The 27,617-nt window shown below is 63.6% G+C and overlaps 3 protein-coding genes across 4 annotated transcripts; 1 reads left to right on the top strand and 2 right to left on the bottom strand.

Moving 5' to 3' along the window:
* Positions 1-518: 518 nt before the first annotated feature.
* LOC142360325 (kallikrein-11-like) lies at positions 519-3,572 on the bottom strand. The gene is made up of 5 exons (XM_075412519.1): positions 3,514-3,572; positions 1,963-2,110; positions 1,449-1,702; positions 1,098-1,234; positions 519-837 (listed from the first exon to the last, which is right to left on the bottom strand). Exons 1-5 carry the CDS (start codon positions 3,554-3,556, stop codon positions 685-687), a joined length of 735 nt encoding a protein of 244 aa, XP_075268634.1. The 5' UTR covers positions 3,557-3,572; the 3' UTR covers positions 519-684.
* Positions 3,573-11,432: 7,860 nt separating this feature from the next.
* Positions 11,433-19,016, bottom strand: LOC104334765 (rRNA 2'-O-methyltransferase fibrillarin). Its single transcript, XM_075412517.1, is given in 10 exon segments — positions 11,433-11,578; positions 12,093-12,172; positions 12,174-12,239; positions 13,441-13,553; positions 14,142-14,274; positions 15,412-15,582; positions 16,407-16,501; positions 17,050-17,236; positions 18,159-18,253; positions 18,908-19,016. Coding segments are annotated over 10 exon segments (1,179 nt in total). The 3' UTR covers positions 11,433-11,448.
* A 669-nt stretch (positions 19,017-19,685) lies between these two features.
* On the top strand, positions 19,686-24,410 carry COX6B1 (cytochrome c oxidase subunit 6B1). 2 transcript variants are annotated; one of them, XM_075412511.1, is made up of 5 exons: positions 19,686-19,775; positions 20,857-20,887; positions 22,210-22,324; positions 22,426-22,526; positions 24,190-24,410. In XM_075412511.1, exons 3-5 carry the CDS (start codon positions 22,219-22,221, stop codon positions 24,241-24,243), a joined length of 261 nt encoding a protein of 86 aa, XP_075268626.1. In that variant the 5' UTR covers positions 19,686-19,775; positions 20,857-20,887; positions 22,210-22,218; the 3' UTR covers positions 24,244-24,410. The 2 variants fall into 2 exon arrangements, with proteins under 2 accessions (XP_075268626.1, XP_075268627.1); XM_075412512.1 differs by lacking the exon at positions 20,857-20,887 and having other exon boundaries at positions 19,703-19,775.
* The last annotated feature ends 3,207 nt before the right edge of the window (positions 24,411-27,617 follow it).

Genomic DNA, 27,617 nt, shown 5'->3' with positions numbered 1-27,617 from the left:
GGCCAATGGGTCAGCCCCATGGCGGGGTCAGCAGGTCGACCTCATGACGGTCTCCATGGTGGGACTCGAAGATTCGCCCCATGGTGAGGTCAACTGGTCTACCTGCAGTAGGGTCAACAGGTCTACCTCATGGTGGTCTACCCCATGGTGGTCTAACCCATGGTGGGGTCACCAAGTCTACCTGCAGTAGGGTCAACAGGTCCACTGCTGTGGAGTCAATAGGTCAACCCCATGGTGCTCTGCCCCATGGCAGGGCCATCCGATCTGCCCCACGGTGAAGGTCACCGGGCCTACCTGCAGTAGGGTCAACAGGTCTACTGCAGTGGGGTCAATGGGTCTTCCCCATGGCGGAGTCATCAGGTCAACCCCAGGACAGGGCCAGCAGAAGATGGGAAGCTGGGTCTTCTCCTGCCCCACTGAGATGTGGGGCAGCTCAGGGGACCTTGACCTTCACCCGCTAAAGACATGGTGAAAATCCACGTCCAAAAAACTTTATTGGTTGACATCTCGACAGGGTCCCATGGTCATCTCCTGCCCCTCTCCCCAGGGCACGTGCCCCAGCGCTCGGACCGGCCGGCTCTGGGGGACCTTCAGCAGGGAGGAGGAGGAGGAGGAGCTGTGGGGTCCATCCTGCGGCCGTCGGGGCTGGGGGAGGGGTTGAGCCGTGGCCGGGGGGGGCGGGGCTCAGTTCCTTCTCATGGTCTCCTGGAGCCACCGGGTGTATTTGCAGAGGTTGACGTAGACGCCGGGTTTCTTGGGGTCCCCGCAGACGCCGGGACCCCAGGAGACGATGCCCTGGAGCCGCCCGTCACACATGAGGGGTCCCCCGGAGTCACCCTGACGGGGCAAAAAGGGGGGGGGACGACAAGCTGGGGGCTGGGACTCACGGCCCACCCCAAAGGATCACCCCAAATCTGGGGCCGTCTCAGGGCTGGCCAGGCATCTCCACCCATGAAATCCCACCAAGGAGATGCCACCACCTCAACCCGTCCGCCCTGCAGACCCAAATCTCTTCTGGTTTCCACCGCCCGCGCCGAGTTGTGTCCGTTCTCAGCCCGAAGCTCCTCCCCTCTCCCAGGACCTCCCTCTGGACCCACCTGGCAGGAGTCGGCCCGGCTGCGGCTCTCGCCCGCGCACACCATGTTGGCGGTGATGGAGTCGGAGTAGACGCGCCGGCACTCCTCCTCCGAGACGATGGTGACCTTGGCGCAGTGGAGGTCCTTGGGGAAGGTGACTGCGGGGGATGGAGAGGGCACGAGGTCACCCAAGGAGGGGGACGGACCCAGCGATCCAGCTTGGACCTCCTCGTCCTGGAGCTCATCGCCCTCCTCTTCCTCTTGTTGGCACTGAGCAGGAGCTCTGAGGCTTCCTGGTGCCTTGACCAGGTCACCCGCGTCCCTGGGGAGAAGACTCCCCACCCATCTAGGGGTTGTCCAGGTCCTTCGTACCTTCAGGGCTGGTGGTGGACCCCCAACCCGAGATCTGGCAGGTCTCGCCGGGCACGGGGCAACGGGAAGCCAGTGGCAACGGTTTGACCTGCTTGGTGACGCGGACGGGCGGGAGGAACTTGATGAGCATCAGGTCGCCGTCCTTGTTGGTCTCGTTGTAGTGGGGGTACTTGAAGACCTTGGCCGAGCGCCGGCGCTGTTCGGTGCCCCCCGAGTCCTTGTGGGTCTGACCCCCGAGCCGCACGGTGATGAAGCTGATGGAGCCAAAAGCAGCAGGGTTGGTGGCCCCTCAACCACACCAAGCCGGGCCACGGTCCCAGAAGGCGCCGTTAAGGGCAGAAGAAGAAGAAAAGGGCAGAAAAGGGGGCAGAGCGAAGCCTACTGAGATGCCACCAACCCTCTTGGCTGGAAAGCAGGACCCCCCCGGGGTGCCACCTGGACCAATTCCTGGCTGGCCTCAGCCTGTCGACACCAAACCCGCCGGGCACCGCTGCCCACCCATGGCCCCTCCTACCCAGGGACGTGGCAGTGGGCGGCCGTCAGCACCCAGTTCTTGTCCACCAGCGTCCCCCCGCAGATGAACCGGTCGCCTTTGAAGAGGGCGGCTTGCCAGGGCAGGTCGCAGGAGGTCCCCTCGATCACCCACAGGACGTTCCTCGAGGCTGTGGGGCCAAAGGGACATGAGAGAGGAGACAGGGCAGGGGTCTGGAACCCTCTCTGATGTCACCCACCCCATGGGTGGTCCTGCTGGGACCTTCTAGTGGGACACAGCCACGTTTGGTGGCCCCAGCCCCACGTCCAGGACAAGGAGAATCAATGGGGGAAGAGGCCGGTCCAGCTTAGGTGGGACCAGGAGGTCCATGGGGTGGACAGGGGACACCTGGGAGAGATGGGGGGTCCCGGGGGTGAACGAGGGGAGGTCCCATGGGTGGACATGGGGGTCTCATAGGTGACCGTGGAGCCCATGGGGTGGGCGTGAGGTCCTCTGAGGCAGGTGTGGGGCACCCAGGCCAGACGTAAAGGGTCGCATGGGGGGATGTGAGGTCTCGGGTATGGCTGGGGAGCACCCAAGGTGGATGTGGGGTTGGGGGACACCCACGAGAGACAATGGACCCCCAGGGTGGACTTGGCTGTCCCACAGGTAGACATGGCAGCCCCGGGGTGGACACCAGGGTCCCACAGCTGGGGTGGGTGTCCCAGAGGCAGACGTGGGGAACCGAGGGCAGATGTGGGGCCCCTGGAGAGGACCCAAAGGTCCCACGGGTAAACGTAGGTCAACCAAGGTGGATGTGGAGAGTCCCATGGGCGGATGTGGGGCAGCCAAGGTGGGCGTTGGGGTCCCATGGGTGGATGTGGGGCACCCAAGGTGGACATGTGGGGTCCCATGGGTGGACGCGGGTGATGCAAGGTGGGCATGGGGGTCCCATGGGTGGACGAGGGGCATCCAAGGTGGGTGTTGGGGTCTCATAGGTGGACGTGGGGGTCCCATGGGCAGACGTGGGGGATCCCACGGGTGGACCTGGGGCAACCAAGGTGGACGTGGGGGTCCCATGTGTGGACGTGGGGGTCCCATAGGTGGGTGTGAGGGGTCCCATAGGTGGATGTGTGGCACCCAAGGTGGACATGGGGGGTCCCGTGGGTGGACTTGGGGCAACGAAGGTGGACATGGAGGGTCTCATGGGTGGACGCGGGTGATTCAAGGTGGGTGTGGGGGTCCTGTGGGTGGACAAGGGGCATCCAAGGTGGGCGTTGGTGTCCCATGGGTGGATGTGGGGGTCCCATGGGCGGACGTGGGGCACCCAAGGTGGACATGGGGGGTCCCGTGGGTGGACTTGGGGCACCCAAGGTGGACATGGGGGGTCCCGTGGGTGGACCTGGGGCAACCAAGGTGGACGTGGAGGGTCTCATGGGTGGACGCTGGTGATTCAAGGTGGGCGTGGGGGTCCAGTGGGTGGATGCAGGGGTCCCATAGGTAGATGTGGGGGTCCCGTGGGTGGACGTGGGACCTCTGGGATGGGGGCAGGACCCTCTGAGGTGGCCCCGGAGGTCCCCAGCCCTCCCCTACCTGCAGCTGCCAGCGCCAGGAGCAGCAGGAGCAGGACCTTCATGCCGGAGGGCCGGGAGCTGCGGGGAGAGGGCGAGGGGGTGACCCACGGCGGGGGAGGGGGGGCGGGGGGTGGGGGGGGAGGGGCGGTGAAGGAGGACGGGGAGGAAGGAGGGAAGGGGGGGTGGGGAAGGGAAGGGAATGGGGGGAAGGGAAATGGGGAGGGGAAAGGGGGGAAGGGGAAATGGGGGGAAGGGAAATGGGGGGGAAGGGGAAGGGGGGAAGGGGGGGAAGGGGAAATGGGGGGAAGGGAGAAAGGGGAAGGGGGGATTGGAAATGGGGGAAGGGAAACGGGGGGAGGGGAAAGGGGGGGAGGGGAACGGGGAAGTGAGGATGGAAAAGGGGGAAGGGAGGATGGGAAAGAAGGGAAGCGAAAAGGAGGGAAAGAAGGATGGGAAAAGCAGGAAGGGAGGACGGGAGAGGGGGGAAGGGAAAGGAGGAAGGGAGGGTTGGAAAGGGGGGAAGGGAGGACAGGGGAAGGGGGATGGGAAAAGGGGGAAGGGTGGAGAGAGGATGGGAAAAGGGGGAAGGGAGGATGGAAAAGGGGGAAAGGGGAAGGGAAGAGGGATCGGGAGAAGGGAAAAGGAGGAAGGGAGGATAGGGAAGGGGGGATGGGAAAAGGGGGAAGCGAAAAGGGGGAAGGGAGGATGGGAAAGGGGGAAGGGAAAACAGAAAAAGGGGGAAGGGGGAAGGGAAAATGGAAAAAGGGGGAAGGGAGGATGAGAAAAGGGATCGGGGGAAGGGAAAAGGGAGAAGGGAGGACGGAAAAAGGGGAAGGGAGAATGGGAAAAGGGGGAAGGGGAAGGGAAAAGGGGGAATGGGGAAGGGAAAAGGGGGAATGGGGAAGGGAAAAGGGGGAAGAGAAGATGGGAAAAGAGGAAGGGGAAGGAAAAAGGGGGAAGGGGGAAGGGAAAAGGGAGAAGGGGGAAGGGAAAAGGGGGAAAAGAGGACAGGAAAAGGGGAAGGGGAAAGAGAAAAGGGGGAAAGGGGAAGGGAAAAGGAAAAGGGAGAAGGGAAAAGGGACCGGGGGGGAAGGAAAAGGGATCGGGGGAAGGGAAAAGGGGGAAGAGGGAAGGGAAAATGGGGAAGGGGGAAGGGAAAAGGGGGAAGAGAGGACGAGAAAAGGGGAAGGGGGAAGGGAAAAGGGACCAGAGGGAAGGAAAAGGCATTGGGGGAAGGGAAAAGGGGGAAGGGAAGGGGGAAGGGAAAAGGGGGAAGGGGGAAGGGAAGGGAAGAGGGAAGGGAGCAGAGGCCGCGCGAGGCCGCGGGCGCCTGGAGGGCGAGGGAGGGCGGGGAGCAGCGACGCCAGGGAAGGCCGGGAGCCGCCCCGACACCCCCTCCCCCCTCTCCAGGAGAGCACCCCAAGGACCCCCCCTCCCCTCCCCCACCCCGGGCACCACCCAATCCCCTCCCCCACCCCAACCCCAGGGCCCCCCCGTTTCCCTACCGGGGGAGGGGCGGGGGGCCTTGGCGTGGGGCCGCGCGGCCACGGGGACCTGGAGGCTCCACCCGAGCTGGAGAAGCGCCGCGGCCGCGGGCGTCTTCCTCCTGCCGCCGCCGAGGCCGGGTTTTTATCTGGGGCCGGAGGAGGAAGCGGCTTCCTCCGCCTTCTCCTCTAATCCGGGCCACCGGGGCTCCGGAACCTTCCGCCCGGCTCTGGGAAATGCGTGGTTGGGCCCACGGGGTGGGACGGAGGTGGTCGGGTGGGCGCCGGGGAGGAGGAACTGGTGGGGTCGGCTCCAGAACGGGGCTTCTTGATGGGCACCAGAACCCGGGGTTGGATGAAGATGGTTGAGAGGGCACCAGAAAACATCTCCAATAGGGGTCAACCCAAAATGTGGCCTTGATGGCCACATCTCAAGTGGGGTCTGCTCCAGAACGGGGCTTCTTGATGGTCTCCAGAACCCAGGGTTGGATGAAGATGGCTGAGAGGGCACCAGAAAACATCTCCAATAGGGGTCAACCCAAAATGTGGGTCCTTGGTGGGCACCAGGAGGCATCTCAAGTGGGGTCAGCCCCAAAACGTGGCTTCTTGATGGTCACCAGGACATGTCTCCAGTGGGATCAACCCCAAAACGTGGCTTATTGATGGGCACCAGAACATGGGGATGGAGCAAGATGGTTGAGAGGGCACCAGGATACATCTCCAGTGAGGGGCTGCCCCAAAACGTGGCTTCTTGATGGTCACCAGAACCTGGGGCTGGAGCAAGATGGTTGAGAGGGCACCAGAAAACGTCTCCAGTGGTGGTCAACCCAAAATGTGGGTCCTTGGTGGGCACCAGGAGGCATCTCAAGTGGGGTCAGCCCCAAAATATGGCTTCTTGATGGTCACCAGAACATGGGGTTGGAGGAGGATGGTTGAGAGGGCATCAGGACATGTCTCCAATGGGGGTCAACCAAAATGTGGGTCCTTGATGGGCAGCAGGACATGTCTCCAGTGGGATCAACTTCAAAACGTGGCTTCTTGATGGTCACCAGAACCTGGGGATGGAGGAGGATTGTTGAGAGGGTACCAGAAAACATCTCCAGAGGGGGTCAATCCAAAATGTGCGTCCTTGATGGTCACCAGAACCTGGGGTTGGAGGAAGATGGTTGCGAGGGCACCAGGACACCGTCTCCAGTGGGCTCAACCCCAAAACATGGCTTCTCGATGGTCACCAGAACCTGGGGTTGGAGCAAGAAAGTTGAGAGGGCACCAGAAAACATCTCCAGTGGGGTCTGCCACAAAACATGGGTCCTTGATTGGCTCCAGAATCTGGGGTTGGAGGAGGAGGGTTGAGAGGGCATCAGGACACGTCTCCAAAGGGGGTCAACCCCAAATTATGGGTCCTTGATGGACACCAGGACACATCTCCAGTGGGATCAACTCCAAAATGTGGCTTCTTGATGGTCACCAGAAGCTGGGGTTGGAGAAGGATGGTTGAGAGGGCACCAGAAAACGTCTCCAATAGGGGTCAACCCCAAAATGTGGCTTCTTGATGGGTACCAGAACATGGGGATGGAGTAGGATTGTTGAGAGGGCGCCAGGACACGTCTCCAGTGAGGGTCAACTCTAAAATGTGGATTCTTGATGGTCACCAGAACCTGGGGTTGGAGGAGGACGGTTGGGAGGGCACCAGAAAACGTCTCCAATGGGGGTCAACCAAAATGTGGGTCCTTGATGGACAGCAGGACACATCTCCAGTGGGATCAACCCCAAAACGTGGCTTCATGATGGGCATCAGAAGCTGGGGTTGGAGGAGGATGGTTGAGAGGGCACCAGGACACTTCTGATGGGGTTGGACAACAAACCGTGGCTCCTTGATGGACACAGGACCGAGGGGTGGAGAAGGTGGTTGAGAGACCACCAGGACCCGTCTCCAATGGTTTTCAAGCCCAAACGTGGCTTCTCATTGGGTGCAGCACCACGGTTGGCCATGGGGTGCTGGGACATCTCCGATGAGGGTCCACCTCCAACCGTGGCTCCTCATTGGACGCAGGACCATGGTGCTGGGACGACTCTGATGAAGGTCCAACTTGAACCATGGTTCCTCACCAGATGCAGGGCCATGGTTGGTTGTGGAGGTACTGGGATGTGTCTTCTTACTGGGTGAAGGACCACGGTTGGCCACGGGGTGCTGGGACTTCTCTGTTGAAGGTCCACCTTGAACCATGGCTCCTCGCTGGATGAAGGACCAGGGTTGGCCAAGGGGTGCTGGGATGTCTCTGATGAGGGACCACCTCCAACCGTGGTTCCTCACCAGATGCAGGACCACGGTTGGTTGTAGAGATGTTGGGACGTGTCTTCTCACTGGTTGAAGAACCACAGTTGGCCGAGAAGTGACGTCTCTGAGAAGGGTCCACCCTGAACCGTGGCTCCTCATTGGAAGCGGGACCATGGTGCTAGGAAACATCTCTGATGAGGGTCCATCTCCAACTGTGGTTCCTCACCAGACGCAGGACCACGGTTGGTTGTAGAGGTGCTGGAACGTGTCTTCTCACTGGTTGAAGCACCATGGTTGGCCACGGGGTGCTGGGACGTCTCTGTTGAAGATCCACCTTGAACCATGGCTCCTCACTGGATGAAGGACCACAGTTGGCCAGGGGGTGCTGGGACGTCTCTGATGAAGGTCAACGTGGAACCATGGTTCCTCACCAGATACAGGACCGCGGTTGGTTGAGAGGTGTTGGGACGTGTCTTCTCACTGGTTGAAGGACCATGGTTGGCCAGGGGGTGCTGGGACGTCTCTGATGAGGGACCACCTCCAACCATGGCTGCTCACCAGATGCAGGACCACAGTTGGTCGTAGAGGTGCTGGGATGTGTCTTCTCGAAGGACGTGTCTTCTCACTGGTTGAAGGACCATGGTTGGCCGAGAGGTGACGTCTCTGAGGAAGGTCCACCTCGAACCGTGGCTCCTCACGACGCAGGACCATGGTGCTGGGACGTCTCCGTTGAAGGTCCACCTTGAGCCATGGTTCCTCACCAGAAGCAGGACTGTGGTTGGCCACGGGGTGCTGGGACATCTCCGTTGAAGGTCCACCTCCACCCGTGGCTCCTCATTGGTTGCTGGACCACGGTTGGCCAAGGAGGCTTGAGGAGCTCCACGTCGCACCTCTCCCGTTCCTCCGCGGTTCCTCCCCGCTCTCCAGCCCCTCCCCCCACCCCAGGCCACGCCCCCCACCCCGCACCCCTCCCCCCAAGTTGGGGGGGGTGGCCACGACCCCGTGACCCCACCCATGGCCACCCAACTCCAGGAGAAGACCCAACGCTCCCCCATCTCCTCCGCCTTCCCCCTGCGGCCTCCAGTTCCTCCCAGTTCCTCCCAGTCCAACCCCAGCGGCTCCCGGAGGGCAGGGAGCGGCCCCCCCCCACCCCGAGCGGGTCCTTCCAGTTCAACCCAGTCCCGTCACTGGGCCGGACTGGGCTGACTCAGCCCCTCGGGGATCGGGCCCCCTCGCCAGCCAATCAGCTGCCGGCTCGCCCAGGGGGCCCCTTAATGAGCTCAGGGTGTTAATTGAGGCAAGGTGGCTAATTAGGAGGCCCTAATTAACCCCGGCCGGCCCAGGGTGCTTTGCGGAGGGGAGCTGGGGGCGGGACTAACAGGGGGCAGGGCTAGCTGGGGGGCGTGGTTAATGGAGGGCGGGGTTATTGGGGGTGGGATTAATTAGGGGCGGGGTTAATTAGGGGCGGGGTTAATTTGGGGAGGCTGGGAAAATGGGCGGGGCTGAGAGCCAATTGGCCCCTGTCCCAGTGCTCCCAGTTACCACCAGTTGGGACGGGGCTGGGGGGAACTGGGACGGGGCTGGGGTGAACTGGGACGGGACTGGGGTGGAACTGGGATGGGGCTGGGGGGAACTGGGACGGGACTGGGAGAGACTGGGACAGGACTGGGATGCCCAGCCAGCACTGGGAGTCCCAAACCAGTAAGGAGGGGAGTGTACTTGTACTGGGAGAACTGGGAGACCCATGCCAGTACTGGGAGAGCTGTACTGGGACTGGGCTGGGGGCTCCATACTGGTACTGGGAGAACTGGGAGGTCTCTACTAGTACTGCAAGGGTCATACTGGTCCCCAGTGACCTATACTGGGACTGGGGGGGGCCATACTGGGACTGGGGGGGGGCCATACTGGTCCCAGTGGATCCATACTGGTACTGCGAGAGGCCATACTGGGACTAGGGGGGGCCATACTGGGACTGGGAGGGGCCATACTGGGACTGGGGGGGGGCCATACTGGGACTGGGGGGGGCCATACTGGGACTGGGGGGTCCATACTGGGACTGGGAGAGGCCATACTGGGACTGGGGGGTCCATACTGGGACTGGGGGGGCCATACTGGGACTGGGAGAGGCCATACTGGTACTTGGAGGGGCCATACTGGGACTGGGGGGGCCATACTGGGACTGGGGGTGCCATACTGGTACTGGGAGGGGCCATACTGGGGGGGGGGGGGCCATACTGGGACTGGGAGGGGCCATACTGGGACTGCGGGTGCCATACTGGGACTGGGAGGGGCCATACTGGTACTGGGAGGGGCCATACTGGGACTGGGAGGGGCCATACTGGGACTGGGGGGGCCATACTGGTACTGGGAGGGGCCATACTGGGACTGGGAGGAGCCATACTGGGACTGGCGGTGCCATACTGGTACTGGGGGGGGCCATACTGGTCCCAGTGGACCCATACTGGGACTGGGAGGGTCCACACTGGGACTGGGGGGGGCCATACTGGGACTGGAGGGGGGGCATACTGGGACTGGGGGGGGCCATATTGGGACTGGGAGGTGCCATACTGGGACTGGGGGGGGCCATATTGGGACTGGGAGGTGCCATACTGGGACTGGGGGTGCCATGCTGGGAGTGGGAGGAGCCATACTGGGACTGGGGGTGCCATACTGGGACTGGGGGTGCCATACTGGGACTGGGGGGGCCATACTGGGACTGGGGGGGGCCATACTGGTACTGGGGGGGGCCATACTGGGACTGGGGGGGGCCATACTGGTCCCGGTGGACCCATACTGGGACTGGGGGGGGCCATACTGGGACTGGGGGTGCCATACTGGGACTGGGGGGGGCCATACTGGTACTGGGGGGGGCCATACTGGGACTGGGGGGGGCCATACTGGGACTGGGGGTGCCATTCTGGTACTGGGGGGGGCCATACTGGGACTGGGGGGGGCCATACTGGGACTGGGGGGGGCCATACTGGGACTGGGGGGGGCCATACTGGGACTGGGGGTGCCATTCTGGTACTGGGGGGGACCATACTGGGACTGGGGGGGGCCATACTGGTCCCAGTGGACCCATACTGGGACTAGGGGGGCCATACTGGGACTGGGAGGGGCCATACTGGGACTGGGAGGTGCCATTCTGGTACTGCGGGTGCCATACTGGGACTGGGAGGGGCCATACTGGTCCCAGTACCAGTCACTGGGCCGCTGCCTGCCGGATACCTGGGGGCTCACGGGGGCGTGGCCTGCAGACGGGGGCGTGGCCTGCAGACGGGGGCGTGCCCGTGGGTGGGGCAGAGGGCGGGGCCAGCCCGTGGCTTGCCCAACAAAATGGCGGCCGCCAGCACACCCCCCCCCCCCCCCCCGCGCCTCTCCATCCCTTCTGCGCCTGCCCCGCCCCTCGCCGCCCCCGGCCCCGCCCCTCACCGCCCCCCAGCCAATCAGCGCTCGCTCTCCCCCCTCCCGCCTCCACCCGCCGCGGCCAGGCCCCGCCCCACGGGGAGGGAAATGGCTCCGGCTGCAGCCGCATGCGCGGGGCGCCCCAGCCCCTCCCGCCGCGCTGGGGGCGGGGCTTAGCGTAGCCACGCCCCCTTCAGCCCCAGGCCCCCCCCGACGGCTTAATTACCCCTTCCAAGAGCTTAATTACTCCTTCCATGAGCTTAATTACCCCCCCCGGGCTTAATTAGCCTCCCCCCCCGTGTACTAATTATCCCCGAGGGTCTTAATTAACTCTCCCCAGGATCTTAATTAGCCCCTCAAGGATCTTCATTATCCCCCCTAAGAATCCTAATTACCCCCTCCAGGGCCTTAATTACCCCCAAGGGCCTTAATTATGCTCTCAATGTCTTAATTACAACCCCGGGGCCTTAATTACCCCCTCTTGGATCTTAATTACCCTTCCCAGAGTTTTAATTAACACCCCAATGGTCTTCATTATCACCTCTAATAATCCCAATTAACCCCCAGGGGCCTTAATTACCACCCCAATTGTCTTAATTACCCCCCAGGGCCTTAATTACCCCTCAGGGGCCTTAATTACCACCCCAATTGTCTTAATTACCCCCCAGGGGCCTTAATTACCCCCCCAGGGGCCTTAATTACCACCCCATTTGTCTTAATTAACCCCCCAGGGCCTTAATTAAACCCCCCAGCATTAATTACCCCCGGCGCTAATTAGCTGCTCCCTTTATTGCCCCCGGCCCCAAAACGAGGCGGGGGGAGGGGCAGCCCAAGCCCCGCCCCCTCCAGCACGAGCGGCCCCGCCCCCGCGGCGGGGGGAGGGGCGTGGTGACGTCACTTCGGCTTCGGGGGGGGGCCTGGGGGGGGGGGAAGGGGGCGTCACCTCGGCCCAGCCCCCTCCCAGTCCCCCCCAGTATATCCCAGTGCCCTCCCAGTGCCCCCCAGCCACCCCAGTGCCCCCCAGTTCCCCCTCAGTCCCCTCCAGTCCCTCCCAGTTCCCCTCCCAGTTCCTCCCAGTACCCCCCCAGTCCTCCCCAGTCCCCTCCCACTCCCCCCCATCCCCTCCCAGTCCCGCCCGGCACCTCCCAGTGCCCCCCAGTTCCCCCTCAGTCCCCTCCAGTCCCTCCCAGTTCCCCTCCCAGTTCCTCCCAGTACCCCCCCAGTCCTCCCCAGTCCCCTCCCACTCCCCCCCATCCCCTCCCAGTCCCGCCCAGCACCTCCCAGTCCCTCCCAGTGCCCCCCAGCCCCCGCCCAGCACCTCCCAGTGCCCCCCATCCCCTCCCAGTCCCACCCAGTGCCCCCCATCCCCTCCCAGTCCCGCCCAGCGCCTCCCAGTGCCCCCCCAGTCCCTCCCAGTGCTCCCAGTCTGACCGGTAGACGCCCACCACCAGGGCGTGGTCCCTCTCGTAGGGCTCCAGCGTCAGCTGCTCCTGGGGCCGCAGCCGCTCCCCCCGCCATCTTCCGCACCTCCCCCGCAAAGACCGCCTCCGCCGCCGCCGTCGAGTCGATGCAGTTGGCCTGGGCGGGGGCCGGGGGCGGGGCCTCAGCGGGGGCGGGGCCGCCGGGGTGGGGGCGGGGCCGCCGGGGTGGGGGCGGGGGCGAGGGGAGGGGCCTCAGCGGGGGTGGGAGGCAGGAGCTGGGCTGGGGCATTAGGGAGGAGAGGGAGGCGGGGGGCGTGGCCTCATGAGGGCGTGGCCTCAGAGGGGGCGTGGCCTCAGCGGGGGGGTGGGGCCTCAGTGGGGGGGCAGCAGGCAGGAGCTGGGCCAGGGCATTAGGGAGCAGCAGGGAGGGGTGTGGCATCGGGGGGGCGTGGCCTCAGGAGGGGGGTGTGACCTGAGGGGTGTGGCCTCAGGGGGGGTGTGGCCTCAGGAGGGGGGGGTGTGGCCTCGGGGGGGGCGTGGCCTCAGGAGGGGGACAGCAGGCAGGAGCTGGGCCAGGGCATTAGGGAGGAGAGAGGAGTGGGGGGTGTGGCCTCATGGGGATGTGGCCTCCAATGGGGTGTGGCCTGGGCGTGGCCTAAGCCGGGGGCGTGGCCTCAGCCGGGGGCGTGGCCTCAGCCGGGGGCGTGGCAGCAGGCAGGAGCTGGGCCAGGGCACTGAAGTGTGGGAGGGGTGGGGCCTCAGGGGGGCGTGGCCTGATGGGTTGGGGCGGGGTGTCAGGAGGGGCATGATGTCCGGGGGCGTGGCCTCAGCGGTGGGAGGGGCGCCAGTGGGGGTGGGGCCTTCGGGGGGGCGGGGGCAGCAGCCAGGAGCTGGGCCAGGGCATTAGGGAGGAGTGGGCAGGGGCGGAGCATTAGGAGGGGCGTGGCCCTGGGGGCGGAGCCTGGGGGCGGGGCCTTGACAGGCAGGTGCCCAGTCATTGGGGAGGTGGGGAGGGGCGGGGCCTCACCGTGGGGGTGGGGCTTGGGGGGCGGGGCCTCAGGGCTATTACTGATTCTCACTGGTGCCCAGTTCCCTGTTACCAGTCCTTATTGGTTCCCAGTGCCCCGTTACTGGTCCTTACTGGTTCCCAGTGCCCCGTTACTGGTCCTTACTGGTCCCCAGTGCCCCGTTACTGGTCCTTACTGGTTCCCCGTGCCCCGTTACTGGTCGGTGCGGGTTCCCAGCGCCGGGCACCAGCAGGTATTGGTGGGTGCCGGTGGGTACTGGGGGTTACTGGTGTGTACTGGGGGTTACTGGTGTACACTGGTGGGTACTGGGGGTTACCGGGGCCTCGGTACCTTGATGGAGATGACAAAATGGCCGCCGTTGCGCAGGAAGTTGTGGGCGTTGAGGGCCACGATGCGCGTCTGGTCCGGCTGCGCCACGTCGGCGAAGATGACGTCCACCATGCCTGGGGGGAGGGGCCAGGTCAGGGACCGCCCCCACCCCACCCCCACCTCGGAACGTCCCAGGGGCCACCGGGAGACCCCAGAACCACCTCAGAAACCTCCCCGAGATGCCTCCAGGGATCTCCACAGCTTCTCCAACACCTCCAAACTCCTTTGAGAAACCTCAAGATCTCCTCCCAGAACTTCCCGAGACCCCCAAAATCTCCTCAAAGGCCCCCAGAAGACCCAAGACCCACCCTGGACCTCCACAAGACCCCAAAACCACCTCAGAAACCTCCCCAAGATGCCTCCAGGGCTCTCCAGAGCTTCTCCAACACCTCTAATCCCCTTTGAGAAAACCCAAGATCTTCTCCCAGACCTTCTTGAGACCCCCAAAGTCTCCTCAAAGGCCCCCAGAGGACCCAAGACCCACCCTGGACCTCCACAAGACCCCAAAACCATCTCAAAAACCTCTCCAAGACGTCTCCAAGGATCTCCAGACCTTCTCCAACACCTCCAAACCCCCCTGAGGAACCTCAAGATCTTCTCCCCGACCTTCCCGAGAACCCCAAGGTCTTCTCCAGGACCCCGCCCCCCAGATCCCAACTCACCAATCAGCATCCGGTACTTGTGGGGGTGTCGGGCGTCCTCGATGACGGGGATGACGTTGGTGCGTTTCTTGGCCACGTTGATGAGGTCCCGGCCGGAGCGGTGGGAAAACTCCACGGCGTAGACCAAGCCCTCCTGGAGATGGGGATGGAGGAGGTCACCCCACCGCCATGGGGACTCCAAACATCTCCAGGGCACAAAGCCACCACCCATGGGGACATCCCTGGGGTCACCAAGGGTGAGGAACATCTCCAGGCCATGGAGCCACCACCCATAGGGACATCCCTGGAGTCACCAAGGGTGAGGAACATCTGGGGAACATCTCCAGGCCATGGAACCACCATCCATGGGGACTTCCAAGGTGGAAAACATCTCCATGGAAATGGAGCCACCACCCACGGGGACATCCCTAAAGTTACCAAGGTTGGGGAACATCTCCAGGCCATGGAGCCACCACCCATGGGGACATCGCTGGTGTCCTTGAGGTTGGGGAACATCTCCAGGACATGGAGCCACCACCCATGAGGACATCCCTGGGGTCACCAAGGTGGGGAACATCTCCAGAGCATGGAGCCACCACCTATGGGGACGTCCCCAAAGACCCTCAAAAATGTCCCCATGGTCACCAAGGATGTTCCTGACGTACCCGGAGATGCCACCTCCATGGGGTTGATGGCCCCGCCCCCGTGTCCCTTCACCCCGCCCACCCAGGGGATGTCCCCAAGGGTCCCCCAGTGCCACCGCCACGTCCCAGACTCATGGTGACATCCCCAAAGGTCCTCAAAGATGTCCCCAAGGGCCACCAACGATGTCCCCAAGTTCATGGAGATGCCACCTCCATGGGGTTGGTGGCTCCGCCCCTGTGTCCCTTGACCCCACCTCCACCGGTGATGTCCCCAAGGGTCCCCTCGTCCCACCACCCCATGGTGATGTCCCCAAGGGCTCTCAAAGATGTCCCCAAGTCCATGGAGATGACCTGGAGGTGGCATCTCCACGAGGCTGATGGCCCCGCCCCACTGTCCCTTGACCCCGCCCACCATGGTGATGTCCCCAAGGGTCCCCCAGTGCCACCCCCACGTCCCCTTGTCCCTCCACCCCATGGTAACGTCCCCACAGGTCCTCAAAGATGCCCCCAAGGGCCCTCAAAGATGTCCCCATGGCCACCAGTGACGTTCCCAAAGTACCCCGAGATGCCACCTCCGTGGGGTCGATGGCCCCGCCCTCATGCCCCTTGACCTTGCCCACCCCACGGTGACATCGCCGTGACCTCACCGGCCCCACGATGTCGGAGACGTGGGACACCGTCGTCCCCGAGGCCGCGCCCAGGTAGAGGACCTTGGCCCCGGGCCGGATGTGGATCTGGTCGATGCCCCCCAAGATGGCCGCCGCCAGCTTGGAGCGGAAGGGGTTCCAGGCGCGGTACTCCACCTTGGTGTCACCGTCCTGGGGACAGGGATGCGGGGGGACGCCTCAGCCACCGGCCGGGACGTCCCATGGACACCTCGGGTCTCCCAGTGCCACCAGTGCCGCCCGCGGGACCTCCCAGTGCTCCCAGTATGGAGCTCGAGAAGGTTCTTTTGGTGCTCTCAAGGTTGGTGGCACCACTATGGGGGTGGAAACACGTGGGGGACACCCCAGTCCCCAGCTGGGACATCCCATGGACGTCCCATGGACGTCCCATGGACACCCCCAGCCTCCCAGTGCCACCAGTGCCACCCATCAGACCTCCCAGTGCTCCCAGTATGGACCCGCAAAAGGTTCTTCTGGTGCCCGCGAGCTTCCCATAGATACCCCCAGCTTCCAAATGCCACCAGCGACACCTCCCAGTGCTCCCAGTACTCCCAGTATGGAGTCTAAGAAGGTTCTGGTGATGTTCTCGACCGCCCCACGGACACCCCCGGCCTCCCAGTGCCACCAGTGGCACCTCCCAGTGCTCCCAGTATGGAGCTGGAGAAGGCTCTTCTGGTGCCCTCAAGCTTGGTGGCACCACTATGGGGGTGGGGACACCTCAGCCATTGGCTGGGACGTCCCATGGACACCTCGGGTCTCCCAGTGCCACCAGTGCCGCCCGCGGGACCTCCCAGTGCTCCCAGTATGGAACTGGAGAAGGTTCCACTGATGCCCTCAACCTCCCCATGGACACCCCTGGCCTCCCAGTGGCACCTCTCAGTGCTCCCAGTATGGAACTGGAGATCCCAGCAGCCCCACTCCAAGCCTCCCAGTCCCCCCCCAGTCCCTCCCAGTCCCCCCCCAGTCCCCCCCAGTACCTCCACGCAGATCCTCTTCTCCCCGTACACCGACTCCCCCGGCACCAGGTTCCGCGTCACCAGGGCGTCCTCCTTCCCCCGGCAGATGAACACCCCTGGGGGGGCGGGGCCACGCTGACCCACGGCTGCCCCACGGGACCCCCCAACTGCCCCCCGGCGACCCCCAACTGCCCCCCGGCGACCCCACAGAACACCCAACTGCCCCACGGGACCCCCAACTGCCCCACGGCGACCCCACAGGACACCCAACTGCCCCACAGCTGCCCCACGGTGACCCCCAACTTGCCCCACGGTGACCCCCAACTGCCCCACGGTGACCCACAGCTGCCCCAACCACCCCCCAATTGCCCCACAGAGCCCCCCAACTGCCCCATAGCCCCCGCCAACTGCCCCCCAGCCCCCACCAACTGCCCCCCAGCCCCCACCAACTGCCCCCCAACTGCCCCACAGCCCCCCCACCCTGCCCCATAGAGCCCCCCAGCCCCCCCAACCTGCCCTATAGCCCCCCCCAACTGCCCCACAGCCCCCTAACCTGCCCCATAGCCCCCCCCAACCTGCCCCACAGCCCCCCCCAACTGCCCCACAGACCCCCACCCTGCCCCACAGAGCCCCCAACTGCCCCCCAGCCCCCCCGCCCCGGTACCTTCGTGCCGATGCGGCTCCACCGTCACCTTCCGCCCCCCCCGGAAGCCGCCCCGGCCCCCGCGGCCCCCCCCGGCCCCCCCCGAGGGGTGAAGCCTCCGCGGCCCCGCCCCCCCGGGCCCGCCCCCGCGGGCTCCGCCCCCGCGGGCTCCACCCCCGCGGGCCCCCGCCCCGGGGCTGGAAACCTCCTGTGGGGAGAGACTGGGGTGACTGGGAGGGACTGGGAGCGACTGGAAGCAACTGGGGGGGGACTGGGTGGGGGACTGGGAGGGGACTGAGTGGGAACTGGGAGCAACTGGGGGGGGGACTGGGTGGGGACTGGGAGGGGGACTGAGTGGGGGACTGGGAGGGGGACTGTGAGGGACTGGGAGCAACTGGGGGGGGGACCGGGCATACTGGGAGGCAAACTGGTCATACTGGGTACACTGGAAGGGGGAACTGGGGACACTAGAAAAGTAACTGGGCATACTGGTAGCTGAACTGGGCATACTGGGAAGTCAAATAGCCACACGGGGAGGCAAACTGGGCATACTGGGAAAGAGCACAGTGGGCAACCAAGCTTACTGGGCGGGAAACTGGGCGCACTGGAGGGGGAACTGGGCATGCTGGGAGGGAAAACTGGGCATACTGGGAGGGAACTGGGGGCACTGGAGGGGAAACTGGGCATACTGGGAGGGAACTGGGGGCACTGGGAGGAAACTGGGCATACTAAGAGGGAAACTGGGCACACTGGGAAGGAAACTGGAGGCACTGGAGGAGTAACTAGGCATGCTGGGGGCTGAAACTGGGCATACTGGGAGGGAAAACTGTGCATACTGGGAGGGAAACTGGGGGCACTGGAGGGGAAACTGGGCATACTGGGAGGGAAACTGGGCATACTGGGAAAGAAACTGGAGACACTGGAGGAGTAACTGGGCATGCTGGGGGCTGAACTGGGCATACTGGGAAGGGAAAAATCCATACTGGTCATACTGGGAGAGGGTACAGGAAACAGCCCAGCGTACGGGGGGGGGAACTGGGCAGACTGGAAGGGGGACTGGGCAGACTGGGGGAGAACAGGGGGCTCCCAGCAGGGGCGGGCGGCCCTTACTGGGAGCACTGGGCACTCACCTCGGCCCCGCCCGCCGCGGCCCCGGGGGCTGAAACCCTGCGGGAGCAAAGACACAAACTGGGCAAACTGGGAGCACTGGGACGGACTGGGAGGCCTGCGCGGGGCTCCCAGTGCCCCCCCAGTAACCCCCAATCCCACCCCAGTCCCTCCCAGTCCCAACCCAATCCCTCCCAGTTCCATCCCAGTAACCCCCCAGCGCCTCCCAGTGCCCCCCAATTCCCCCTCCAGTCCCATCCCAGTTTGCTCCCAGTCCCCCCAGTACATCCCAGTCACTCCCAATCCCCACCCAGTCCCTCCCAGTTAATCCCAGTGCCTCCCAGTCCCATCTCAGTTCCATCCCAGTTTGCTCCCAGTCCCCTCAGTGCCCTCCCAGTTAATCCCAGTCCCCCCCCAACCCCCTCCCAGTCCCCCCCAGTGCCTCCCAGTTCGTTCCCAGTACCCTCAAGCGCCCTCCCCAGTATATCCCAGTCCCTCTCAGTCCCCCCCAGTGCCTCCCAGTCCCCATCCCAGTTCAATCCCAGTCCCCCCCAGCACCTCCCAGTTCGTTCCCAGTACCCTCAAGCGCCCTCCCCAGTATATCCCCAGTCTCCCCCAGTGCCTCCCAGTTCCACCCCGGTCCCTCCCAGTCCCATCCCAGTTTCCCCCAGTATATCCCAATACCCCCCACTCCCTCCCAGTACATCCCAGTCCCATCTCAACCCCCCTCCAGTCCCCGCCCAGTGCCTCCCAGTTAATCCCAGTCCCGCACCAGGCCGCATCCCGCCGCTGCTCCACGCGAGCCCGCACGCGCCCGAACTTCCCGGAACCGGAAGCGCCCCCCCCCGACGGCCCCGCCCCTTCCCGGGCACAACGCGCATGCGCGGGCGGCGCCCCTCGGCGTCACGGCCCCCGCCCCCAGCCGGGCGGAAGCGGCCCCGGCGGGCGGGAAGGGGCGGGGCGGCCCTGGGTCCTAGCGCCGGGTGGAGCCCCCCCGAAACCGGGGTTTGGGGCCAGAAATGGGGATTTTTGGGGGTCCTGGGCGGAATTTGGGGCCAGAATGGGGACTGTGGTGGATTTGGGGCCAGAAATTGGGATTTTGGGGGTGCTGGGTGGGATTTTTGGGCCAGAAAATGGGGATTTGGGTTCCTGGACGGGATTTTGGGGTAAAAAATGGGGATTTTGGGGTTGCCAGGAGGGAATTTGGGGCAGAAATGAGGCCTTTTGGGGGTCCTGGGAGAGATTTGGGGCCAGAAATGAGGATTTTGGGGCTCCTGGCGGGGATTTTGGGCCAGAAATGGGGATTTGGGGCCAGAATTGTGGATTTTGGGGGGTTCCTGGGGGGATTTTGGGCGCAGTTCCGGGTCCGCCACAGGCGACGCTCAGTCCTCCCGCCTCCTCTCTATGACCCGTCGCAGGCGGCGCTCAGTCCTCCCGCCTCCTCTCTATGACCCGCCGCGGCCCTCCGGGCGCCGGCCCCGCCCTCCGCGCCGGCCGCTCTGCCCGCCACGTCTCGACTGCTCCTCCCCTTGGGTTGGCTGGGGGAGGGCGCGTCACTTCCGGCGGCGCGCTGCGCTTCCGGTGCGTCTCTGTGGTTCCGGCGGGAGTGAAAGTGACTTTGAGGGGGGACGGCGGCGCCGGTGAGGGGGGGAACTGGGATGGTACTGGGAAGGCACTGGGGGCGTTACTGGGGGTTACTGGGAGGGTACCAGGAGCGTTACTGGGAAAAGCACTGGGGGTTACTGGGAGGGCAGCTGGGGGTTTCTGGGTTTTACTGGGAGGGGCGCCAGGGGGTTACTGGGACGGCACTGGGGCAAAACTGGGGTTACTGGGAGGGCAACTGGGGTTGTTACTGGGAGCACTGGGGGGGCAGGTGGGAGTTACTGGGAGGGCATTGGGATGTACTGGGATGACACTGGGGGCGTTACTGGGGGTTACTGGGAGGTCACTGGGGGGTTACTGGGAGAACAATGGTGTTACTGGGATTTACTGGGAGAGCACTGGGGTTACTGGGGGTTACTGGAGGGCACTGGGGGCGTTACTGGGGATTACTGGGAGCACTGGGGGCGTTACTGGGAGGGCATTGAAAGGAACTGGGGTTACTGGCAGCACTGGGAAGGCACCAGGGGCGTTACTGGGAGCACTGGGAGGGCCCTGGGGGGGGTTACTGGGAGCACTGGGAAGTTACTGGGAGGATATCGGGGGTTACTGGGAGCACTGGGGGGGACCTGGGGGGTTACTGGGAGCACTGGGAAGGCAGCAGAGGGTTACTGGGAGCACTGGGGGGTTACTGGGACGGCGTCGGGGGTTTACTGGGAGCACTGGGAGGGCCCTGGGGGGGTTACTGGAAGCACTGGAAAGGCCCCAGGGCTGTTACTGGGGGGGCCCTGGGGCAAAACTGGGGGCACTGGGGAGGGTTACTGGGAGCCTCCCCCTTTCCCCTCAGTCCCCCCCCGGGGGGCGGGGTCAGTCACCCCGGGGGCGGGGCTAATTAGCATGGGGGTGGGGCCAAGTGGCTGGGGCGGGGCCAATCCCCCCTCCAACTCCCAGACCCCAGGATGGATTAATTAGTGCTGGGGGGGTTAATTAGCATGGGGGGGGTGCATTAATTAATCTGAGGGGATATTAATTAGCTGTAGGAGGGGCTCATTAGCATGGGAGTTAATTAGTTTTGCTAATTACCCCCGTTAATTACTTTGCCCTGTGCTCTCTGCTAACCAGCTCCTGTTTGTTACTGATTCCTCCTTACCAGGTGAGATTAATTACTTATAAGAAAGCTTAATTATGCTTTAACAAAGTTAATTAGCCCTGGGGGTCTTAATTGGCTTGTGGTGTGTTAATTAGCCATGTTAATTACCCTCCTCCCCTGGGGTTCCTTCCCCCCACATCACCGCCCCCACCCTGTTATCATCCCCTTGACCATCACCAAAGCAGCTTAATTATTCCCAGGGTTGGTTAATTAGTCCTGGGGGGTGTTAATTAGTCTCAGGGGTTGTTAATTAGTCTGGGGGTCATAAATTATCACTGTTAATTGGACCCCAGTGTGTGTTCCTGTTTCCCACACTTCACCAACTGCTTCTTACTGCTTTGTTTGCGTTAGAGACGAGCATTTAATGAGTCTTAGAAGTTCTTAATTAGTCTTGGGGAGTTAATTAGTCCCTAGGGATTAATTACCCCATTAATTGCCCCTACTGGGGTGTCTTCCCCCCCAACACTCCCCCCTGCCATATTTTTGCTCTAGTTCTGTTCTGTTTTTCATCACCTGGGGTTACTAATTAATTGTAGAAACACGTAATTAACCTCATGGTACTTTAATTAGTATTAAAAAATAGTGTTGGGGGCGTTAATTAGTTTTGAGTGTTCGTTACTCATGATAATTAACTTTTAGGGTGCCCACCTGTATCACTGTGCTTGTCTTGCAATTCCATTTGTCATCAGCAGGGGGAATTAGTTAGTCTTTGGAAGCATTAATTAGTCCTGGTATGCTTAATTAGTTCCAGAAATTGGTCAGTTAGTCCCAGGGGGTGTTAATTACTAATTAGCATTGTTAATTGCCATTCATTCTCTCTATCTGCCTCTGTCTTACTGTTCTCATTGTATTTGTTTTTGTAAGCAGAGATTAATGAGTCCCAGGAGAGCCTCATTAGTCCCAATAAATAATCAGCTAGCTCTAGAGAATGTTAATTAGCCCCAAGGGGTATTAATTAATCCAGTGGGGGTTAGTTACTGCTGTTAATTAGTTGCCTAGACTGACCACTAGCATTCCCATGCTCCTGTTCCTATTGCCTTTCTCATCACCGGGGAGGTTAATTAGTCTCAAGAGACTTTAGTTAACCCAGGACCTAACCAATTAGTTCTAGGGCATATTAATTAGTTCTAGAAGAGTTAATTAGCGCTGCTAATGATCCCCCCAGGCTGCCCACTCTCACTGGCATGCCTCCATTCCCCTCACCCCCAGGGCGAGTTAACCGCTTGGGGGGGGGGGCGTGTGCATTAATTACCCCTGAGGGGCTGCTAATTAGCACTGAGGGGTGCTAATTACCCCCTGGGGGTGTTAATTACCCTTTTAATTAGCCGGCAGCCATGGCAGAGGACATCAAGGCCAAGCTGGAGCGCTACAAGACGGCCCCGTTCGACAGCCGCTTCCCCAACCAGAACCAGACCAAGAACTGCTGGCAGAACTACCTGGGTACGCTGGCCCCGCCCCCGCCGCGGGGAGGCCCCGCCCCCGGCCCCGCCCCCCCCCGCCATGTCCCCTGATGTCCCCTCCCATGTCCCCGACCCCCCCAGACTTCCACCGGTGCCAGAAGGCGATGGCGGCCAAGGGGGCCGACGCCGAGCCCTGCCAGTGGTACTTCCGCGTCTACAAGTCCCTCTGCCCCATCGAGTGGGTGAGTGCCACCGCCGTGTCCCCGGGGTGTCCCCAGGGTGTCCCCAAGGTCCTCAGGTGCCCCACGGTGTCCCCGCGGCCCTCAGATTCCCCTCAGGTCCCCCTCGGTGTCTCCATGGTCCTTGGATGCTCCTCAGGGTTGACATGGCGTCCCCACGGCCCTCGGTGTCCCCAAGGTGTCCCCATGGCCATCAGGTCCCCATGATGTCCCTAAGATGTCCCCAAGGTCCTCAGGTCCCCCACGGTGTCCCCATGGTTCTCAGATCCCCCTCAGTGTGCCCTTGGTGTCCCTTCAGTGTCCCCATGGTCCTTGGTTTCCCCTCAGGGTCTCCTCAGGGTTGACGTGGTGTCCCCACAGCCCTCAGCGTCTTCAAGGTGTCCCCATGGCCATCAGATCCCCACGATGTCCCCAAGGTCCTCGGGTCCCCCATGGTGTCCTCACGGTCCTCAGATCCCCCTCGGTGTCCCCATGATGTCCCCACGGTCCTTGTGTTCCCCTCGGGGTCCCCTCAGGGTTGACGTGGTGTCCCCACAGCCCTCAATGTCCCCATGGCCATCAGGTCCCCATTGACGTCCCCATGGTGTCCCCACAGTGTCCCCATGGTCCTTGGGTCCCCGACGGTGTCCCCACAGTCCTTGAATTCCTTTCCTTGTCTCCATGGTCCTTGGGTCCTCCTTGGGGTCCCCTCAGGGTTGATGTGGCGTCCCCACAGCCTTCAGTGTCCCCAAGGTGTCCCCATGGCCATCTGGTCCCCATGATGTCCCCAAGATGTCCCCATGGTACTTGGGTCCCCCATGATGTCCCTATGGTCCTCAGATCCCCCTCGGTGTCTCCGTGGTTCTTGGGTGCCCCTTGGGGTCCTCTCAGGGTTGACGTGGTGTCACCACAGCCCTCAATGTCCCCATGGTTGTCAGGTCCCCATCGATGTCCCCAGGGTGTCCCCTCGGTGTCCCCACGGTCCTCGGGTGCCCCTCGGTGTCCCCATGGTCCTTGGGTCCTCCTCGGGGTCCCCTCAGGGTTCACGTGTTGTCCCCACGGCCCTCAATGTCCCCAAGGTGTCCCCATGGCCATCAGGTCCCCATTGATGTCCCCAGGGTGTCCCCACGGTCTTTGGTGTGCCCCATGGTGTCCCCACGGCTCCCAAGTCCCCCATGGTGTCCCCACGGTCCTTGATGTCCCCCCACCGTGTCCCCATGGTCCTTGGTATCTCCCAGGATGTCCCCACGGTCTTCAAGTCCCCCACGGTGTCCCCAAGATCCTTGGTGTCCCCATGGTGTCCCCATGGCCCTCAAGTACCCCATGGTGTCCCCATGGTCCTTGGTGTCCCCCAGGATGCCCCCCATGGTGCGCCCACGGTCTTTGGTGTCACTTATGGTGTCCCCATGGTCCTTGGGTCCCCTCAGGCCCCTCATGGTGTCCCCACGGCCCTCAGGGTCCCCATGACATCACCGCGTCCCCCATGACGTCACCATGGCGTCACCGCGTCCCCCATGGTGTCACCACATCCCCCATGATGTCACCATGGTCCCTGCGTCCTCCATGACACCATCATGCTTCCCACGTGATGTCACCGTGTGTCCCCCCCCCGATGTCCACCCTGGCCCCTCCCCCCGTGACATCACCGCGTCCCCCAGTGACGTCACCGCGTCCCCTCCCCCCGCAGGTGACGACGTGGGATGAGTACCGCGCGGAGGGGACCTTCCCCGGCAAGATCTGAGCGTCCCCCCCCCGAGGCCCCTCCCCCCGGGGGGGTGGGGGAGGGGCCCCCCGGCATCACTGGGTGCGGGGGAGGGGTCGCCGTGACGTCACCGCGGTGGGGGAGGGGGCGGGGGCGGTGATGTCACCGCGGCGGCATCGGGACGGCCAATAAAGGGTTGAACGTGGTGGGGTGGTGGCTTTGGAGTGGGGGAGGGGTGGGGGTTTTGGGGTGGGGGAGGGGTAGCCTGGACCCGTCCCCTCCCCCACCGTCCCCTCCCCCGCCGTCCCCTCCCCCCCCCCACCCTGGGGGCGGGGACAGAGCAGAGACCCCGCCCACCGGTGGTGGAACCAGCAGGTTCTTTATTGACTGGACCCAACTGGGAGATGGTGGTGGTGGGGGAGGGGACAACCCGAGGTCCTCCCCCTCCGCCCGGTGGGTGGTCCTGGGGCGGGGGAGGGGCGTCACGGGACCACGGGGACCCCCCCGAGGGGGCGGAGGAGCGGGGGCCACCCCAGGAGCTGGCCCACGACGTTGCCCGGGGCCACCACGGGTTGGCCGAGGCCTTGCAGCAGGGGCGGGTCCAGCAGCCAACCTGGGGGGGGGGAGGGGACACGGGGTCAGGGGTCACCACCGGGGTCTGGGGGTCACCACCCCACCCCCACCCGTGTCCCCGCCCACGGCTCCGGCTGCCCCTCCGGCAGCTGGCGCATGGGTTTGGTGGTGGCTCCATTGCTCCGTTCTCAGCAGTTCCTCCATCTCTCCATCCATCTTCAGGGGTTCCTCTGTCCTCCATCCATCTTCAGGGGTTCCTCCATCTCTCCATCCATCCATCTCTCCATCCATCCCTTCATCCATCTTCAGGGGTTCCTCCATCCCTCCATCCATCCCTTCATCCATCTTCAGGGGTTTCTCCATCCGTTCCTCCATCCCTCCATCCATCCGTCCATCCATCCCTTCATCTATCTTCAGGGGTTCCTCCATCCATGCATCCATGCATCCATCCATGCATCCATCCATCCATCCATCCATCCATCCCCATCCATATTCCCAGGAGCGGATGGAGAAAGCCCTGAAGAACCTCCTTGACATGGTCATCTCATCGCTCATCCTTCTTCTGGGGTTCCACCTGACCTTCTTCAGGGGTCCCTTCACCTCCTCGTCCCACCACCCACCTCCTCTCTTTGTGGTTTCTCCACCCCCGTGTCCGCAACTCCATTGCTTTCCTTCACCTGGAGGTCCCCCAGCCCCTGTCCCTGTGGTGGCCTCTCACCAGGAGGTCCACCCGTCGTCTCCCCCTGTGGTGGCCCCTCACCTGGAGGTCCCTGTGGTGGCCCTTCACCTGGAGGTCCCCCATCCCTGTGGTGGCCTCTCACCTGGAGGTCCCCCAATCTCCCTGTCCCCATGGTGGCCCCTCACCTGGAGGTCCCCAATCCCCGTCCCTGTGGTGTCCCCTCACCTGGAGGTCCCCAATCCCCGTCCCTGTGGTGTCCCCTCACCTGGAGGTCCCCAATCCCCGTCCTTGTGGTGTCCCCTCACCTGGAGGTCCCCAATCCCCCATCTCCAGGGTGTCCCCTCACCTGGAGGTCCCCGTGGTGGCTCCATCCCCGTGGTGTCCCCTCACCTGGAGGTCCCACCATCTCCCTGTGCCCATGGTGTCCCCTCACCTGGAGGTCCCACCATCTCCCTGTCCCCATGGTGGCCCCATCCCCGTGGTGTCCCCTCACCTGGAGGTCCCACCATCTCCCTGTCCCTGTGGTGGCCCCTCACCTGGAGGTGCCCCATCCCCGTGGTGGCCCCGTCCCTGTGGTGGCCCCTCACCTGCAGACAGGTCCCGCGGCAGCAGCCTTCGGTGGGGGACGCAGGTGTCACCGGGGCGGCAGCGCGTGTCCTCGGGGCACCACGGGGCTGCGGGTGACACGGGGGTGGGGTGGGACAGGGTGGAGGAGGGTCAGACCACGGCGGGGACATCACGGAGGGACGCGTGGAGAAGCCGTGGTGGCCGGGGAGATGGAGGAGCATCATGGAAGGACACGGAGGGACGTCATGGAGGAAGAGGAACGGAGGGGCCACCACGGATGGACACGTAGGGAGATCCAAGGTGGACAGAGAGGTGGAGAACATCATGGAGAGGAAACATCACGGCCATGGAGGAGGTCACCAGTGGACAGAGAAGTGGAGAACGTCATGGAAGGACACAGAGGGATATCACGGTTGAGGAGGAACTGGGGGGGGACACACCACAGGTGGACAAGTAGGGAAGTCACAGGTGGACAGAGAGATGGAGAACATCAGAGATGGGCCCACAGAGGCCATCATGGACCCATGGAGGACACATAGGGGTATCATGGATGGACAGAGAGCTGGAGAACCTCAGAGATGGACCCACAGAGGCCACCAAAGACATGTGGAGGACACATAGGTGTGTCATGGACGGATGGAGATCTGGAGAACATGAGGGATGGACCCACAGGTGGGTCGCCACGGACACACAGAGGTCATGGTGGACCTATGGAGGTCATGGTGGACGCATAGGGATGTTGTGGAAGGACAGAGAGCTGGAGAACATCAGGGATGGACCCACAGACACCACCATGGACACATAGGGATATCATGGATGGACAGAGATCTGGAGAACATGAAGGATGGACATCCTGGCCAGCCATGTAGAAGCCCCACAGCTCCGTGTCCCCCCTCCCCCATGGTCCCCAACTCACGGCAAAGCTTGGGCCCGCTCCAAGGTGCCACCACCGCCCCGGCCTGCCGACACGCTGCCTCGTAGGCGCCCACCACCTCGCCGAGGACCTCCTGCTCCCCTGGTTCCTCGCAGAGCTCCCGCAGGCAGACGTCGTAGAAGATCCCGGGGTCCACCAGCGGGTGACAACCCCCGAAGGGACCTCCGGGCGCTCGGAGGAGACCGCAGAGCTGGCGGTGGACGAAGGCCCTCTTGGGCGCCTGCTGGCAAGGTGGACACGCTGGCCCGGGGCACGGCCGGTGACACGTGGCGACGGTGGCAACCAGGTGGAGGTGGTCGTTGGCCGGCCGGCCGTCGAAGTTGCCGCAGAGGCCGCAGGTGACGTTGCGGTAACGGGAGGGGACGGTGACGGCCACGGCGCCCCCGGGGCCGGCGGTGACGCGGAGACCGGTGGCCGTGAGGAGGAGGAGGGCGGCGGCGGCGGCGGGGGTGACGCAGACGGCCCGGTCCTGGAGGCAGAAGGGCAGCGGGACGGGGGCGCCGTCCACCTGCGGGGGGAGGGGCAAAGTGTGAGGGCCACCCTGGGTCTTCTGGTGGCTTGGTGGCCTCTGGCCGGCTGGCCAGGTTCTGGCCTTCTCCATCCATCCATCTGACCCTCTCCATCTGTCCGTCTGTCCAACCAACCTTCTCCATCCATCCA

Source organism: Opisthocomus hoazin, unplaced genomic scaffold, assembly GCF_030867145.1.
Source record: "Opisthocomus hoazin isolate bOpiHoa1 unplaced genomic scaffold, bOpiHoa1.hap1 HAP1_SCAFFOLD_143, whole genome shotgun sequence".
Lineage (NCBI taxonomy): Eukaryota > Metazoa > Chordata > Aves > Opisthocomiformes > Opisthocomidae > Opisthocomus > Opisthocomus hoazin.
Note: the sequence above shows the minus strand (reverse complement) of the source record. Positions and strands in the feature narration are given on the sequence as shown.